Below are 19,590 nucleotides of genomic sequence, written 5' to 3'. Positions count from 1 at the left end.
AAATTATACAAGAAAATATATACAATTATAAATAAAAAAAAAATTGTATTTGTGCAAAGCCAAGATACCAGCCATTTATCTCATATTCTACAACCAAACAGTATTTTTTAGCGTTGTTGTGTTCCGGTTTAAAAAGAGAGTAAACCAGTGTGACTACGGGTATAAGGAACATAACAGCAAATATAAATCCTAAATTCCTAATACCTTTGTTAACTGTATAACGACCATGCACCATGCACATGCATATAATACTAGACTATTAATTCAATTGTAAGCTTTAACGCATATAGAATTATTGAGTACTTTGTAAAGCAATAAACAATACCTTAACAGCGCCTTACTAACAAGAGATAAAAGAATCTTGCAACACATTCAACTCAAATGACCATACCAGTTAAACCTACAATACAACATTGTCGGTCCAACACAGATTCGCCACATCAATCGTTGGCCGACAATCTAATTTACACATTTCTGACACCTTTGTCGGCCTACTGTAAAGGCGGTCACTTCAAAACCGACTTACGGTTCATGTATTTTTGCTTACACGTTATATGAATGGGATCGCTTTATTGATGGTGACGACAACTTCTAAGTTTATGGCTTTATAAAAATGTTTATTATTACTTCGTAAGATATTTAATTTGAAAATACATACTTCAAAAATATATCACCATTGAGAAGCAATTATTATGAAGATACTCGCAGTCCATGAAAATGCGACCTTTGGATTTGATAAGTCAGTAAGTACTACAAAGCCTAAAAATGAAGTAGGTAGTTATTAGCATGAAGTCCAATTTCAGAATTAATTAGTTCTTTATTCATCACGTCTTCGTATATAATTAGGTTAATATTTGTATAAACGTATGTCATAAAGTTAGTTAATAAGAGAGATCTAAAATTTCTGCGAATAACTATAGACAAAATCCTTATTTTTTATGGTGACAACATTCATTTGAAAATGTTCAAAAGACTTCTACAAATCTATCAGAATCAGAATACATATATTGTCCAGACTTATGTCATGTTATGACCAAAAATCACGAGCTAAATTATATAATTACAAATGAAGCACATAATGCAGCGGTGCTTGCCCCTGGCTTGAACTCAGAATCATCAAATAAGATGTATTGCAACCACTTAGCCATCACGGGTCTACGACCTAACGGCGAGATTAAAATAATTTTAAGTTTAATTATTTTATGTTCAGTTAAAATATAAAAATTAAGTGTTTTTTATTTTATTTACTTGATCCAAGGATCATCTGTGCATGGCTTGAAGTTACTAGATTTAAGAAGGAATGTGGTGTACGTAAACCATTTAAAATTGTCTACACCAACAAGCATCTCTACGTGAAATGTTTTTTTCTTTGTATTGTAAAGTGTTTATTAAGCCGTGTGTATAGCAATACTGCGTGAGTGACAATGTCCTGTAACAGTTCGGAACTTTTTCGGCGTCTCTGTGTCATTGTTCGGTATTAACTTTATGTTAAACTAGGAGCCGATTTAGCTCAAGTGTGAAATATTTCTTGATACTTTAAAAAGTTCAATATGATGCTTCTTTAAATAAAGTGAAATAACCCGCGTTATTTTTAAAATATATAAGATCTCGTTTTATCAATTTAATCCTTTGTTTGAGTTTTCGTTGAAATACGCATTTACCAGTCTCCCAACATGAAGCGGGTTTGAAGAACTCAATGGGTAGAAAATGTACCAAAATAAATACCAGCGGTACTCTTTCCGCTTTATAGGGATGCCATAGGATCATGTACGCACGATACCATGACTATAACGCCCTTGAAGGTCGTATTGCAAGACGTCAGGAAACTCAAGACAATCCATTTACCTCACCAATGATCTGTTGACCTAACCATCTTATAACTTGACGAATACATTTAAAAATGATGTAAGAAGTATTTAAATTATGATGAATACATTATATTGGATAAAATATGATCTGCAGTGCTATTCTGTAAGTGCATTTTGTTACTCACTCGTGAAATGTAAAACTCGTGAACTGACGTACGGTGATAAGCTATTTTGATGCGTGTATTCTTTAAATGTTATTATTATGGTTAACGTGGCTTCTGTTTCTAGCATTTAACTTCATCATCATCATTTTCTGCAGTGAATTTTTGTTCTTTTAGCTCTTTGGATCACAGTTGATCATGTGTGTAATAAAATATGTACCTATACATATTTTATTAAAACAGGTATAAGTACATTTTATTATGTGACATTATATTTATGTGTTTGTGAGCTAAAATAAATAAAACAGTTGATTATGCTTTCTTTCTTATCTAGATTATAGACAATAAATGAACACTAAAATAACACTTGGATTGATATATTTGGTAATATCGAAAACAATGCAACTTGATACTAAATTCGCTGAAGATAACAAGGTTAGAAAAACTAAATAAATAAAATATAAAGGATCAAGATGCTTTGTGTGCAGTATACTCTATACACTTTTAACTCGCCGTGGGGGCGGGGCGCGGTATCTTTGTATGTTTGTTTGCTTTTAGATTCGCAACGTTACAGATGTCAACTCATTGCGGAATAGTCAAAGCGTGAGTAGGAGACAAGGGTTGAAAGATATTGTGGTCATGACATTTGTTGGGCTGAGAGTTCTGTTACAGTTCACTTACTCGAAGTAGTTACTACTTTATTTCGAATACTTTCAACAAATAGTAAAAAAAGTCAAAATCAATAATCTTTATTAAATATAGAAATGTTACACTTGCTTATTGATGCTTGCAAAACCACCGGTTCGGAAATTAACGCCTCGAACCTGAGAAGAACCGGCGAAATAAACTCAACCGGATATTTTTTAAATGTAAAATTTTCCAATTATTGTTTTCATACAATAACAATAAATATATTTTCGTTATTTAAAACAGCCTGGAGGCGATCATCTCATTCCCAAGGTGTGCACTCAACTAAGAAGTTATTAGTTTTGTAATATCCTTTAACACAAACGCTTCTTAACGATTCTTTTAAATTTTACAATTGAATATGTTTGAACGTTTTCTGGGATCCAAATAAAAACTACAAGTATCATGTGTATTCAAAATTTAAAGAATTTTTTGGGTATTGCAACAAGGAAAGCGGATCTATAACAATCTAGTAACTGATATAAATCTCCCTCCCTATAATAACATAAATTCAGCACATGAAAAGAAGATTAAGAATAAATGTGATGTGTGTGTATCTAGTATTTCTGTTCGAATAGAGTTTGAAAATATATTTTTTTGTTCTTTTCTGGCGTGTATCGAGTATTAACGAGACTAATTTAAATAGGTACCTATATCACGTCAGTCATAATAAAAAGTATAGAAAAGAACCGATCGATCATCGTATGCTTGCTGGTAAGCTCACCTCCTCTCTTTAAAAGCTTGGGCGACACATTGAGATAAATCGCTTCAACCCTTTACGAAACAGATATAAATAAAAATATAACGTATATTTTATAAGCTAGTACTAAAATTGAAAAACGTAATCGATCTTTTGTGTAAAAATATTTCAATATTGTTTACACCTTTAAATACTTATACTTATGTCTATCACTTTGTTACAGCTGTTAATTTTAAATGTATAGCGAGAAAGTGTTTTAATATTTTTTATAAATAAATATCTAGCAATAATAATGTGATTACGGTCAAACGACTGAACTAATTTAGATGAAATTTGAAATAAAGCAAGTTTGAACTTGGGCCGAGATGGCATACTCAGGCTAGCACCACTCGAAAATTCATGTGCTCAATTTGTGTTTATAATTCACATCGTGCGCTGTGGTGAAGGAAAACATCGCGAGGAAACCTGAATGTGCCTAATTTCAACGAAATTCTGCCACATGTATATTCCACCAATCCGCATTGGAGCAGAGTGGCGGAATATGCTCCAAAAATTGTCCTCAAAGGGAGAAGAGGCCTTAGCCTAGCAGTGGGAAATTTACACGCTGTTCATGTTCATACAAGGAAATTGGCTACTTTTTATGCCTAACACCTGACAAACTTTAAAACGCAAGTGAAGTTGTGGGCGACAACTAGTATTATATAAATAGTTGCTCCACGAGGTTCTCACATTAAACGTCAACCCTCCGACTCCGTGGTTCGTAGTCATGTTATATAACTTTTTCAATAAACGGGTATCTTAGGCTATATTCCAAATCGGACTGGTAGATGTTGAAATTAATGCGTTCAAACAACTTTCAAACTCTTCAACTTTATAATATTAAGCATTATATATACAGGTACACATAAATATAGTTAATGTAAAAGGTCTTATGTACCAGTAAATAAAAGATAATTTTTAACTTTTAAATAGATAGAGTCATATATCATCTCTCAAATAAATGATATTATACCTATTTGAATATTATAAATTAATATACAGTCATAAAATATTCTTTAAATATTCAGCTACAAGATAGTTTATAAATATTTACAGTCTAAAACTGCAAACAACTAGAAAATAAAATAGCAGAGTAAAATATCAAATATATAAAAGAACATGCTCTACTAGATTTAAAATTAACTTACAACTAAACTAAAAGTTAACTAAACTAAAAGTAGTGTATATTTCACACTTTTTATTATTATTTACTTTTATAAACGACTAAGAGTTTCTTGCAAATAAATTAATTTTATTACAGTTAATATCAAGTATGTAGCGTTTTTTTAAATTTCGAATCAACGCAGGCTGCAATAAATTCACAATCCCCCCAAAACACGTGCGTCGGCGTCGGTCAACCTCACTGACTTTCCGCGCCACTTCACCCCATTGTTGCGATCATTTGTTACATTCTATTATCTGTTATATTATATCATCAATAATATATACGAGCGTGTCTCTAGTACTAGACGCAGTGATATTCAAATATAAACGCAGATTAAGACAGCGTAGCTTTTCTGTAAGCTACCTAACTAGCAGTTTCTGAAACGTTGATGTAAATTAACTAATTTCATTTTTATCTGAAATGTCATTGGTCGGTTAAAACCGATGACGCAAAGCGACCAATGAGCGTTTATAATTTCGTCGGTTTCAGAAAATGTTGGTAAAATTCACAAACTTTATTATTTTTGAGGGATTGAAATAAACACATTGTTAAATTATATAAAGAAGAAATGTATCTTGGGTAAAATACGCCATTTTGTTGAAATAATCTATTTTTATCTATTTTAGCTTGTGCCACGTTTTGTTACAATTCCATACATACATATTTATTCGGAACACATCACTGAACACGATCGTGGATTGTCACAGACTGATTTACTATAATTATTGTAAAGGAAGCTTTACAATGTTTTAAAAAGTCAAAACTAGGCAGTATATATAGTTCCAAAAATATAACTACATTTAAATTAACAAATAATAAAACAGTATTACTATAATTTACAGTCAGTAGTTGGTAGTGCTTGCACGCAGACGGCGTGTCATTTGAAGTACACCTAATATTATTAAAGGTTAAATTAATAGTAATAATTCGCCAGAAATGTACCCTTTTCGGGAACAATAGAGCTCCTTCGAAGATTTTATTATATAAATATAAATTACATATAATACTTTGGCGGGTGTCACATGTGGTCACATACAAAGGTCGTCTCCGCACATCTGCTTCACACAATAACCAATGAAAAACTTAAACACGGGCCAAAACATCGGGGTTATTGTATCAAAATGACTTACAATAAAATTCTAGCACAGATATTGAATTTAATTTTTTTAAAAACGACTTATTTTTTTTAAAGCCTGAACATAATTCTATAGTGCCTAATTAAAATCGTTGGTGAAAAGATCATCTTATATTTAAGCCTGCAGCCTGTAAATGTTCCACTGCTGGGCTAAAACCTCCTATCCCATAAATAAGAAGGTCAATAAAACATAACAATTCAACAGAGGAATGATAGATTATAAATTGGTATTTCATTTTTTTTATGACATAATTCTGTGCAAAAGGTGTATTATACAATTAGTGAGTTAATGGTTGATAGGAAGCCTTAGTAATTAAACGATCGCCTCCTGGCTATTTCTTTGTGATATTTAAAATATGTAAACAATGTCTGAGTTTCTTTTGCCTGTTCTTCTCAGCTTAGTGTATTTTCTTTTCCGAACCAGTGGTAGTATTTGATTTGACAGTTATAAGTCTATGTAATTTTTCTAAGTTGAATAAAGGTATTCGAAAACTAAACTGAAAACTTTTCTATTTTGAAATATGGAAATCATTTTGATTCAGATCACAGATAAAAATAATGAGAAAATAATCATTTGAAACTACAACGATTATGTATATTAAATTAATAAATTCGTGCATCTTATGTTATTTCTTTAATATTTTATAAACTTAACGTATGTATTATAAATATGTAATTATATGTAAAAAAAATACAAAATTACCTGACCAAAATTAGTTAGCTTTCTCAAAAAAAAAAAAAATAATAAACTGGTTTTTAAATAATTACTTATATGCTATGCGCCTAGTTGTGTACGGAATATTTTGATATACATATATTCTTGTTCTTGTAATACGTAAATATGTTTCAATTTGCAAATCATCCAATTGCAAAAATTTCTCCGCTTTCTCAACATCAAGCTGTGCGAAATTAAAATGTCCAAGGATTCGTCACACCGCCTCGCCCCGTCACACGATTTAGAAAAGTCAAATATTCAATTACTTTCAACACAAACCAACTTTATTTACCGCCGCTAATATCAGACGCAAATAAAAATGAACCTTATTTGAATAAGTATTAAGTACAACATATTGTTTTTATCTGAAAATAGTGTTCAATCGCGTACTTAGTATAGATGACATTGTTGAAAAGATCATGAGTGCATTAGCTATTGTGGCTTCCTTAACAATGAGAGATATTCATTGACATAAGTCAACGGTTTTCAAAAGGCTCTTACCCCAATCAAACTACAAGGAAAAATGAACCCTAATACAATACGATAAGGAACAAAGGAATGCATATTATTAAATGGTGTGAACACAATGAAATTGTAAGGGTATTTTTTTCGCGTTGCGTCGCTAAATTGGGTTAGGATTTCGAAGCATTATGTCTTTAAGTGTTTGACACTTGGTTTGAATTTAGAATGTTTACGGTTTTTGTTCGTAATCCGATTACTTAATGTTTGTTATTGTTTTGTTTGGTTTGAGAAGTGTTTAAGAGACAGGTGTGAACTGTTCAGTTTTTATAATATTTTCGATAAACCTAACAGCACTTATGAGTACTATTCTAAATGTTTGTGTATGTAATTATTATATAACCTTAAATCGACTCAGTTTTAAAATATAAGATTTGGGTTTTGTTTTTTTTGTTGTATAATTTTCGTTCACAGATTAAATATGTATCGCGTTTAAAGATACCAATTATCCTCGATAAATAAAGTATCTAATATCTTTCAATATCAAAGCCACCCAATGTATAGTACAATAAAAAGAACCCTAATAATATAAACACAGTAATAATAATCAAACATAACCGCATCTGTTACGGAACACCCATCGAATTACGTAGATTTTCAGTTGACACCCATAAACACCCCATACTAAATATGGTTGAATGTATTGTGTTCTTTGAAACTATGTGATTACTTTTATTTTTTTAATTTCCAATAAAAAGTTTTTTTTTTAATATTAAAAGAATGCTGCAGTTATTTTACCGTTGCTTAATTTCTTTCTGCGCATGGTAAAAAAAAACAAATATGGGAAATTCCAAACAATTTAAATGTGTGCTACGCTTTCCACAGGTTCGTCTAATTCATATTTCTATATGACATTTTATATGTTAAGTTATTATAGAATTTGATATTTAATCTAAAAAAATAATTACATTTGTTTTACTGCAGCATTAAAGTTGAAGATATTCTTATTTTATTCCAATCGAACATATTTTCAATTCCTTTATATTTACATAGTAGTTTTCTTTTATAAAAAGTATAGGACGCGTTCCGGAATATCGTAAGAGCCAATTAGGGCACAGTTGAAAATAATATTGAATTTATTTAACATTGATAAAACTTGATACTACTTGAACTTTAGTAGCACACTTTAACTTTATAAATAAGTAGTTGTATTCAATATAATATGGATTTACCAATACATTTTAAGAAAAACGAGACATTAAATTTTTTAAAACATAAAACCTAGAATACCTCTTGCAATAAAAATCGATGTTAATTAATAGCTATAACAATAATTTTAATAGACGAATATCATAATACCTTTAAGGCTGCGGCGGCCTTAGGGGATGGCGAACGGGGCAATCGCCCGGGGCCTCGCTCTTGCAGGGGCCTCGCGCAAAAATCCAAGCAAAATTGAAATATATTTTTTATTTAAAACTTTTGTTTTTGATCCCTAATTATTTATTAAGGTTATAAAATAACAGTCAATTAAAATAAATTTAGTTAACTAATTCATTAATTCAGAACATAATATATCGCGCCTCTAAACACTTGAAGAACGGTTTTTTAATCGCATAGTTTTCGGCCCATGCTTCAATTAAAGATTTTAGTCTAAGGAAGGCGCCAAAAACATCAATTTAAATAATTATAATTTCTTTATTTGTTAATTTTGTAATTCTCTCGATGTAAAATATTTTAAAAGTACACAAATTTTATTTATTTGTATAACTTTATCATCTCTCGTCAAACATAACAAATACCTAAACCAAACAACCAGACCTACTTTCGAATCACATACATACTTTTCACCGAGGACAGGGGGCCTCGCAAAGACCTACCGCCCGGAGCCTCGCAATGAGTAAGGCCGCAGCTACTTTAAGGTTTACGTATATAATAATGATTCATAAAATAATAAATGATAAAAAATAAAAAACTAAATTTTCAGTAAGCATATATGTATATGCTTAATAAAACATACTGGAAAGTAATAGAGGAGACCCCGATGGACATAATGGAGGGCAACGACACGTTGACGAGTTTTGGGAAGTGGTATTTTTGGAACTTTTCTTATTGTTAAAGCGTGGTGGAATATGCTTCAAAACTTCTGCTTGCCTGGAGACGAGGCCTTAATCATCAGTGGGACTGGATTTTTAGTACTTTTTACATCTAACTAAACTATCATGAAAATATATGAATGAAAACCAATCTAAAACGATTTAACAAAACGGTTCTGTCTTTTTAATCGACAGTGTTTTAAATTCTTACAAATATTTGTTGATGTTTAAATTTCTTATAAATACGACGAAAATCGATGAAACACACATTCAGGCCATTGCTATTCTGAAGGTTAGTCTGTAGAAAGGAGATTAGTAAGTTCTTACTATGCATTAAAAATAAAATATAATGTTATACATTCGTTTAACATTAATAAATTAATTAGTAATAAATAATATTATGTTTACGTTATGAATAAGATTGCTCGTTAACATTATATTATTTAAAATGTGCTATGTATAGGTTATAGTGAGGTTATTATTGTTACATATGACCTTTAGTAATCAAGTAAAAGATTAAGACATATGTATGTCACGATAGTCGCCCGAGTTCAATCGAAGAATAATTTTATTTGTGCTCATTTCTAATTTTATGGTATATTATTTATATATATTTAATAGTTAAAAAAATGTACATTGATTACGTTTAATTTATATTTTTAATACATATTGTGTAATGTTCTACTGTTGGTTGTCCTGCTGAAAATAAAATAATTGTATCGTAAAATGCTGCTCAGAAAAATCGAAGATCTTAATCGACTTGATCGATTCGTTACAAAAATTTAACAAATCATTCGTCGAATTACACATCAGCTCCCTTACTGTTTAATTTATACTGTGTATTTGAATATTACTATTGACAAGGTCAACGCCATCTGTCTTTCAATTTTTGAGTTACAATTACATCTCTCTCTCTCTTCAAGTTATGTCTACCACTCGCTAGATGTCATTGGTTCATTTGTAACTTTCCAATCGGAATAGAAAAGACTATTGGACAGTATTTAGATTAAATACAAACGAATAAGATTTTTCCTTCAAATATTTTATAAAGAGACAATTTTTTAAACAATTTTAATAGATGATTATATAAAATTTAGAAAACGTAACAGCCCATGGATGTCCCACTGTTGGGCTAAGGCACTATGTCGCACAAGTTTTGTAGATTATACAATGACAAATAATATAAAAAAATAAATATTTTTATATACATTGCTCCATTGCGTGTTCAAGCTTCACATAGTTTTATCCTAATGTTTTTATTTACCGTAGAGCACAAATTTATATTATAAAAACCATATAAACACAGGGTAATTCGTTGGTACTTGCTCGGATTAGACCCCGCAATATTCACATAAGACTCACGTATTCTCACCATTGGGTCACCTCGGCTTTTATAGATCGTGATAGTAAGTATAGTTATATTAAAAAAATAGTTACAAAATTACTATAGGTATTAGAGAGGAGCTTACTCCCTTGTTACGATAGTATTTTCTGAAAACTTCGTTTAGCCTTCATAATCTAAACACAACAGTTTGACTCATTTCAATTTCAATTTTGAAATTGAATTTCGCACTTTATAGTTTGATATCTGATTGCATCTGATGATTTGAATGATATTTATGTATGGAGAAATATTTCTAGAAATTTTAACATAAAATATTATAAATTAAATATCTAATATTCTAAGATTTATTTGTTTATATATAGCAAACTATCTGAATGGTATTAAGTAATATGAACATATTATTAACTATAAATTTTCAGTTAAATAGGTTATAGATAAAAATGCCGACGTCCCTAGTTTACTCGTATTCCGTAAAGGTCAAAGGGGCGCCGTAGACATTGGCATCTCGCCAGCTTTAAGATAAAATATAACCTTACATTAGGATGGCATCACGGAAACGGCTAAATGAGTATTCTTTTGAATTTCTAAAATGTCTCATTAAGTTTTTATTCGTTATTTTAAATTTCATAATAACAATAGTGTTGCAGCTCCTTCATCGGGCGCAGCTAAACATTATTTAAAATAATATCTAAATGTGTTAAACGTAGATGGATAAAAAATCTTTTGGAGGTATATATTATAATACGTTTTATTATTTTTTTTATATAATCGTTTAACAATAGTAAAACTGTTGAACTGTGAGATTGACATTATCTAGTTAGAAAAAAAACTATTAAAAAAAAAGTCATATTAATGCGTACAATAGCAGATGCTGAAGCGTGAATCTTAAGCTAAGTATAATACAAGACATAAATATTATATTTATATATAAAGTTATTCGAACAACATATGATACTAGCTGCCCGTACCAATTATAGTTAAGGTTTTGGTACCGATGAAGATTTTTATTTTTTGTTAAAAAAACCCTCCGTTAAATTTGATCACACCACCACTTAACGAGACCAAAAAAAAGCGAACAAAATCGATTTAGTCATTTAGCATGACTACAGTGACAAAGATTAATACTATAAAGTCATTAAAATTAAACTAATTAAACATTAATATAATTGCATACTGTATAAACTACTAATGCGATTTTTATGAAATGAAGTGATGAAATGAAATGATGACTGAAAGAAAATTTCATGTGGCGGAGATGAGAATGCTGAGAGGAATGTGTGGTGTTACGCGAATGGATAGAGTAAGGAATGAGTACATAAGAGGAAGTTTGAAAGTGGCACCGGTAACCGAGAAGCTATCTGGAAACCGGCTGTCTTGGTACGGGCATGTTATGCGGAGGAATGAGGACCATGTTGTGAGAAAGGTTTTGAGAATGGATGTGGATGGATATAGAGGTAGGGGACGACCCAAGAAACGATGGATGGATTGTGTGAAAGACGATATGGTTAGAAAGAATGTTACTTGTGAGATGACGTCCGACAGAGAAGTATGGAAGAAGACATGCTTCCCCAAGTAAAATTGAGATAAGGGCAGGAGGATGATGATAACGCGATTTTTATCATAATACAAATTGTATTTACAACATTGCGTTATTTCTGTAATCTTTGATTTGTTTCAAGTTACGTGCGTAGCATTTAGCTACGGAATTTGTAGCGCGTAGCAATTCAATTGCGTTGAACGTAAACCTCGAATCGATATACGATGATTTTACAAGCTTGTAAGGTTTGTGTTTTGTATTTTTCAGCTACCGTATAACTGGTTGTATTCTTGTGTTTTTTTACATAACACGTTTAATATTACTTACTACTTAAGGAAGTATTTTTTCAAGTATTCACGCTTTCATACTATTTGTCTTTAACAAAATCAAAGGAAAAACATCTCTCTTCTGCTTACAATATTAATAAATTCAATTAATACACAAATAAACTTACATACTTGGCAGTATAACAAGTATAGAATCGCGCATAAGATTTTTACGTGTATCGAACGGTTTTCTATGTCTCGGTTAAAAAATCAATTTTCAATCGAAGCTTCGGAATTCTTCGAATATTTAAATATAACATATCTCGTTATATTTAAATATACTATTTGTTTAAAACTAAGTAATAACGTGTTGCAATTAATCGTATACAATTGCTTGTACCGACGCCGACATGTCTGTTCCTACCGTCAATTCTGGGACAATGATGGCATCGCTATACGACAAAGTTATTAAAATTACCGGTTTACGAATTAGTGATCTTATCACGTTCTCATACAGCACACTACGACTGCCATAGAACGTACTCATTGCGCTGAATATGATGTTAATTAAATTTATACTTTATTACTACAGTAAAGAGCACAGATTGCAATAATTCGTTTGTTTTCTTTCTATGTATGCGAGGAAAGCCGCGCAGTCGCCCGTTTTCCACGGTCAGTCGTCTCGGTGGCGCCACTGAGCACGGTCGTGTTTGGGGTGTATTCAATGTCGAAGCTATTTCAGTGATACCCGTCAATTGTGTACAAAAGTATTTCATAGTCAATTCCTGCCTTCCATTTAGACTGTAGTATCCATTTCGCTCACTCATCTTATATTACTTCTATTTAGTATATATTTGATTTTGTATGTAATACATAAAGAGGCTTTACGATATCGAAATGTGCAAGATCTTATGAAAGCCGGTAGCGTCAGAGGCGCCAAACCTTTTCCCGTGGCGTGTGTAAGTTACGTAACTGTTCCGGGCAAAATCGATAACCGAGGCGTATAAATAGCGAACTAAAGTTTAAAACAGCTGGCCGGCCGCCAGCCATGCAGCCTTCGGTGAGTATACGGGAACTTTTTTTTTTTTTATTTAATCTAATAATTTGCAAAGGATAACAATAATGTAATAATCAATATGGAATTATTAAATTTTGTTTTATTTGATTTAAATAAATAAATAAAAATTAATACTATATTATATTTTTAGAGTTCCATGCTAATAAATATTTTATAAAATATATTTTGATATAAATATTATTTTAAATTATAATTCAATTACATCGTCATCTGTTTAAACCTTCTTGCTTTAATGATTTATTCTATTTGAAAGATTATAACTTGATTCGATGATAAGAGTTTATCGTTAAAGAGTTTTTCTCTCTATAGTATTATTTTTTTGTAATAATATTTACCCTTGCCCCAAATTTTCTCCTTTGTTGAGAAATGGAATTTATACATTTCTAGAAGTTGACCAGCTCTATTTTTCATTTTAATTATAAAGATACACTAAAAAAGATTAATATTAACAAACAAATAAAACACAAATAAAGATGAATATTAAGTAAATTCATTTCGAAAAATACAACTTTCAACAATTCAATAAAACTATCATATTAAACATTTTCTTTGCTCTCTCTTAATTATATAAAATGATTATTACTAATAAAAATTTAAATATGATTAATAAATTTAAAAAAAAAGTTTTATAATATACTTAAAAAAAATAACAAATTAAACAATATTTAGGCAACAAATGAATAATATATATATTTTATCGACTTTATTATAAAACAGTATTTTATATACTGAGTTTGTATTTAATTGAGCATCAGTAAATTTCAATGAATGAAATTAAATGACCGAATGATTCACTAATTGAATGGTCATACCATTCATTCATCAATCGTAATGTTGTACGAGGTTCTTTCGTTAATTTCATCGAAGAGGTTAAACTAATAGAATTCAGATCGTCTAATGGACGCCACTGAAAACTGCATGCGTCATTCGTATATTTGTGACGTCATATAATTTTTGACGAAAGTGTATAAATAATTTTAGTTTTAAAAACTTACTTATATAGGTGACATCGCTATGTCGCCTCATTGAATTTTATGATATCTCTTAAATTAATAATAAATTGTTTCTCAATTTATCATACTCGCAAAAGATAAAAGGTCCGTGACCTCGTGTTAAAAATTTTGATAAATTTTCGCACATTTATTTGTGTCTTAAAAATATTACATAATAATACTACTAGCAATAATAGCAACCTATCTCGTTTTCTGATATATATAATATGATATATTTTGATACTACAAGTCGTATAAAACATATATAAATATTAGTTACGTTTTATATGTTACCTCATGTTTTATATGATCGCCGTTGAGACCTGACTAATGTTGATTATTATAAACATATATATTAAATATATTAGTTACGGTTAAAATACATCAATCGTTACGTCATTTTACATATTATGTATAAATCACATTGCTTAAGGTATCTTAAAATTCACTTCATGGTTCAATTAATTCAAACGTGGCGTTATTTCAATATATTCAAATGTTTCTAAAATATAATTTAATTCTAACGGGTACAATACTATTAGCAGTAACTGCCTTATTTACTCTGTGCTTAAGTTCGTCTTTGAAGAATTTTTAAAAATAGAATACTCTTTTTTTTTTAAAAGGAAGTATTTAAATAGTCTATGTGCACGAACGAATAATTGTTATCAGCTCTTAAATTATTATTTGTAAAAGTTGAGCTCAATTAGTCGAGTAGAAAAATTTTAAATTCATTTTTAGGTTTTGATTCCATTTTCATTCGCATATCAAGTTATCCAGAGTGCCTGTAAGACCTTAACACATCGTACAGTTGTCGGAATATAAATTAAATAATAATTACGCTTATCGTTTTTTTTAACTTAATGATAATCTATTTATATGTATCGGTAAAGAAAAAAACAGTTAACTACCGTTAATAAAATTAAATTTGAAATAAGAGCAGAAAATAAATTTTCTACATATTTAAAAATAATAATAGTCGTATTTAGACCACGGGGCGAACACTAGTCGAACAAAAAAGCGCACGGAATCAAATTGTATCAGAATCAATTTTAAATGTACAGACGTCTGCAGACACAAGTATAATATTAGCAAAAAGACGTCGTACTCAATATGATCGTTTCTCATTTGACAATCAATCAGTTGTCAAATCAATAAACTTTTATCGTTGATTTTAAAAATACCAACCTATTTCCACGAAAAGGCTTATGCGTTCAAGATAACGAAGTGGGTGGAGTGTCGACGTAAACGAGATTTACTCGAACGCTCCTTTAGATCTCGAATCGGCAATGAGGGTGCCATCGATTTCGAATATTAAATTCAAAGATTTTATTTGCTTTTGAAAACTTACGTACTTTAGATCAAACAATGCGATCATTGAAATATATTGAATGATACTTGTTTTGTGATTGAACCGAATTGAATCTATACACTGATTTATTTATGTGCACACAAAGCTAGACAGTTTATACGGCTGAACGCTCTAATCTCAAGAGCTACCCGTTCTGTTAAAAAAATCATGCGTTTGATTAAGGGTATCTATGGGCTACGACCAAACAATTTGGCGATGAAATAATGAACGTACACCAATATAACAAACTGTGAGACATATATAGGATTAAATAATCTCATTTTAATATACAATAAGATAAACAAATCCATTCTATTTGCAAACCTCGAAGCTCTATTTGATGGTAGGACTTAGTCCTTGTCTGGGTAACTTCCACCCGCTCGTCATAATTCTACCGCTAAATAGCAATAATTAATATTGTTGTTTTCCAGTTGAGATAATGAATAAGTTTAATTTGAGGCACAATATAACTTCTAAGTTCCCAAATTTTTTGACGCATTGGTGATATAAGGAATTTCTCATTCCATGACATTACAGCGCTGATTTATACATTCGGATGAGATCACTTGGTGACCCACTTGCTGGTCCTATAACTAATTAAAACTCACCGCATAACACGAACGTTTAATGACAGAAAGTGATATGCGACATTAGATATAATATAAATTATATATAGTACATTAACATTTAAAGTATACGGGCATCAAAATAGCGTGTCTCTGTAAATTGGTTTGCAATATTTCACGGGTGAGATACATTGAGTTCGTACATAATAGCTGCTGCCGTGAGTGCAATGTCATGTCGCCTATTAATTTGTCACCTGAAAAATTTTAATTGGACGGTGAGCAGTAGCTGGAAACAAACAATAATTTTGATCCACTATACAATTGACAACGAAAAATATTGGTCCATAGCTGTTCGTCCGACTTCTAACGTGTAAAATTCATACAAAGTTACCTCTCCAATTTCCCTTTTACAGTTAAAATACTCAAAAATCTTTACTTAGTAAAACTTCAAGTTCATCGGACCCATAGTTTCGGAGGTCACGACAGATATAATGTATCTGATACAGATACATTATGTTTTTGGGGCGTATGTTCTCAGAGCAATTTAGTTATTTCCAAGGTAGTCGATCTGCAGGACATATCACAAAGGATCATGTATTTGCGCTCAAGTACAATTCATATACATTATATTGTACATATTATTGTGCCTACCCAAGTTTTGAATTCAGTACCTCAGATCTGTGGCCTGACAAAAAATAATTTACTGATATCAAGGCAGTCTAGTCGAAGATATTAAATATAATGTTTAAGTAAATAAGCTGTTAGACGTTATTTTAAATAAGAGAGCACTGAAAAATGTAGGTTTAGGATACAAAATTAAATCAAATAGTAATGTCTCAAAAGTATTATACTTCTGCCATATTATGAATATTCCCTTGTTCATATTCACAAACAAAATAGCTGGAAGGAATACAGATCTTTTTATATTATCTGTTTTGTATGTGTAAATATTTCAGGATAATACCATAATTATTCCCTAGAGACGTCGAGGCGAGTTTGTTCAACTTCAGAATTTTTGTGCTTCAGTTTGAAGGGTGGTTGAGCAAGTATAATTATAGCCACAGGGGATATCTTAGCCCCCATGGTTCCCATGTTTAATGGCATATTGACGGAGTAAAGAATGGAATATTTCTTGTAATTCTTTGACTGACTGACTTTCTCGAACTCGAACTCGTTCAATATATTTGTTAAATTAACTTGAACTGCTCTTTAATAGGCTTCAATTTTAAAACATTATCGTATAAGTAAAGTCTATTACTCAGTTCATGGAGCAATTTCTGAAATTGCCTGCATTTAATAGATTATATTGCCTTTTAAAACTATCGAATACCGGTATCGAATTTCTTACCAGTTTTTCTTGGTTACTCCAAACCGATAATTTTAAAACTATTAAAAAAACATTCATGGATAACATACTCTTTACAATACGGGTACAGATTAAAACAACAATGTATGTATGAAACTTACGCTACGTTACGCTTGTTAAAAATTTACAGCGGATTCGGAAAAAAATACCTCAAATTTAAGAAGAACCGGCGAAAGAAATTGCGGTTTACAATAAAAACCGTAAAAAACTAATTATTATTTTTAAACGTTTTCTTGGTTCATCTTGTAAAATTATATACAGTATCAAATAAAAGACTAACTAAGAATAGAGGTAACAAGTTTATATTTATAGAAAGGAGAATAAGCCATTTAAATTACGTCTGTCGGTCAACGCAGCGGGGTAATGTTCATAGCGATAACTTGACACTTGGAACTTTTCTCATTTGAGTTTTTAGTTCCTTAGTTCTCTTTGTTAGCTGAGATTGGTTTGAAATTAAACAGTAATAGTATTATACAGGAGTTTGTTTGTTTGTTTGTTGAATCTTGGCGTTCTCTTCATTAACTTTTACTATTTATAGTCTGTAGTATTTAAGAGTAGACGTGAACGTGACTTTAGAGTGTAATCACAGGCACAAGGGACATAACATCTTAGTTCCCAAGGTTGGTTGCGCATAGGTGATGTAAGGAATGGTTAATATTTCTTACAGCGCCTTTGTCTATGGGCGGTGGTGACCACTTACCATCAGGTGGCCCATATGCTCGTCCGCTAACCAATGCCATAAAATATATATATATATATATATATAAATATAATATGAGGTTTATTAGAATTAAATCCGTTAGAGTGAAGTATCTTATGTGAACATACAACAAACAAACTAAAATCTCTTTAATTATTTACTTTACGTTACTTCGATTTGTTCATTACAGTTTACGAAAACAAGCTCATCAACAAACAATAATTATTACCAATCTGTTTCGAATTTCGAACATCAACCAGACATTTACTCTTTTGACATTTGACATTTAATCCAAAGTTCCGTTACTCGCAGTGCTATCTGTCAACTACACACGCGTTGTACCATCTGATTCTCCAAACCGTCCACTTGAGCCGAATATCTACATGATAAAGCCTTTATAACAATTGTTGTAATAGTACAAAAGAATCTTTAATGCTCCATAGCATAAGTGACTTAATATGTAATGAGATATTAAATAAGACCATGTTATAGATAAGAAATTACCCGTGTATGTTTTGTGTGCGGTCATACTTTTTTTTATATTTGTCTATAGATAAAGACTTAATGTTATTAATTCTTATGGAAAACAAATGTATCATAATCGTTATTTATTATATATTTACGATTATTTAGCAAATATAAAATTTATATCGATAGTTTCCTTTTTTCCTGTTATTTTAAAAATAATTATAACTTTAAGAAGCTCTGGGTATATTTTAAATGGCACTTAAAATGCTTTTAATATACATCTGTAATGTCGAAACCGTGATCGGAATGTTGGACCGAGTTATTTGTTGGTAAGAATGTTAGCAGCATGTCCATTAAAATAAAAAGCATAAATATACTTTATTAAACTGGACTCTAACGAGAAATTTTTAAATATAATTTTACAGTTTTTTTTTTAAAATAATAATAGTATATTACTATTATCCTAATAATGGTGACATTTTATATCGCTATAGGTAGCTATGTAATTATATGTAAACACTTATTGTTGAATATAGCTCCTTTTTAAAATAAAATTGTTTGTGCATTTTTTTTTCGACGTAGTGTACATATGGTAAAATACTACGGAGCTAAAGCTTAATAAGGATTGCAAACAATGATTCTGTTTTAAGATTTAATATTTAAAGTTATATCGGAAAAATCTTTAAATTAAAAAAATACAAAGAACCACATTTTTCATCTTTAAAAATATATTAAATTTACTTGATCACTTTAGTCCGATTTCTACATTTTAATTAAAATATAAATTTTATATATATCATATCATATCATATCATTATAAATATCATACTAAAACAAAACATCATACTAAAATAACCTACAGTATATCGAAATATCGTTCATTATTTTGTGCAAAATTTGTCGAACTCCTCTTGAACACCCATACAGTACCTTTCGAATAAATTCATTCCCCTCGTTCTATA

At 30.4% G+C, this 19,590-nt stretch overlaps 1 protein-coding gene across 1 annotated transcript in view; it reads left to right on the top strand.

The window, feature by feature from the left end:
• Positions 1–12,800: 12,800 nt before the first annotated feature.
• The window catches only part of LOC113396499 (probable sodium/potassium/calcium exchanger CG1090), a 32,463-nt gene continuing 25,673 nt past the window's right edge, over positions 12,801–19,590 (top strand). Inside the window, exon 1 of the mRNA XM_064218801.1 lies at positions 12,801–13,170. Within this exon, the coding sequence (XP_064074871.1) occupies positions 13,159–13,170 (12 nt within the window). The 5' untranslated portion in view covers positions 12,801–13,158. The remainder of the gene's footprint in view (positions 13,171–19,590) is intronic.

Source organism: Vanessa tameamea, chromosome 24 (genome assembly GCF_037043105.1).
Source record: "Vanessa tameamea isolate UH-Manoa-2023 chromosome 24, ilVanTame1 primary haplotype, whole genome shotgun sequence".
NCBI classification, from domain to species: Eukaryota; Metazoa; Arthropoda; class Insecta; order Lepidoptera; family Nymphalidae; genus Vanessa; species Vanessa tameamea.
The sequence above is the reverse complement of the archived record's forward strand: the minus strand, read 5'-3'. Positions and strand labels throughout refer to the sequence as shown.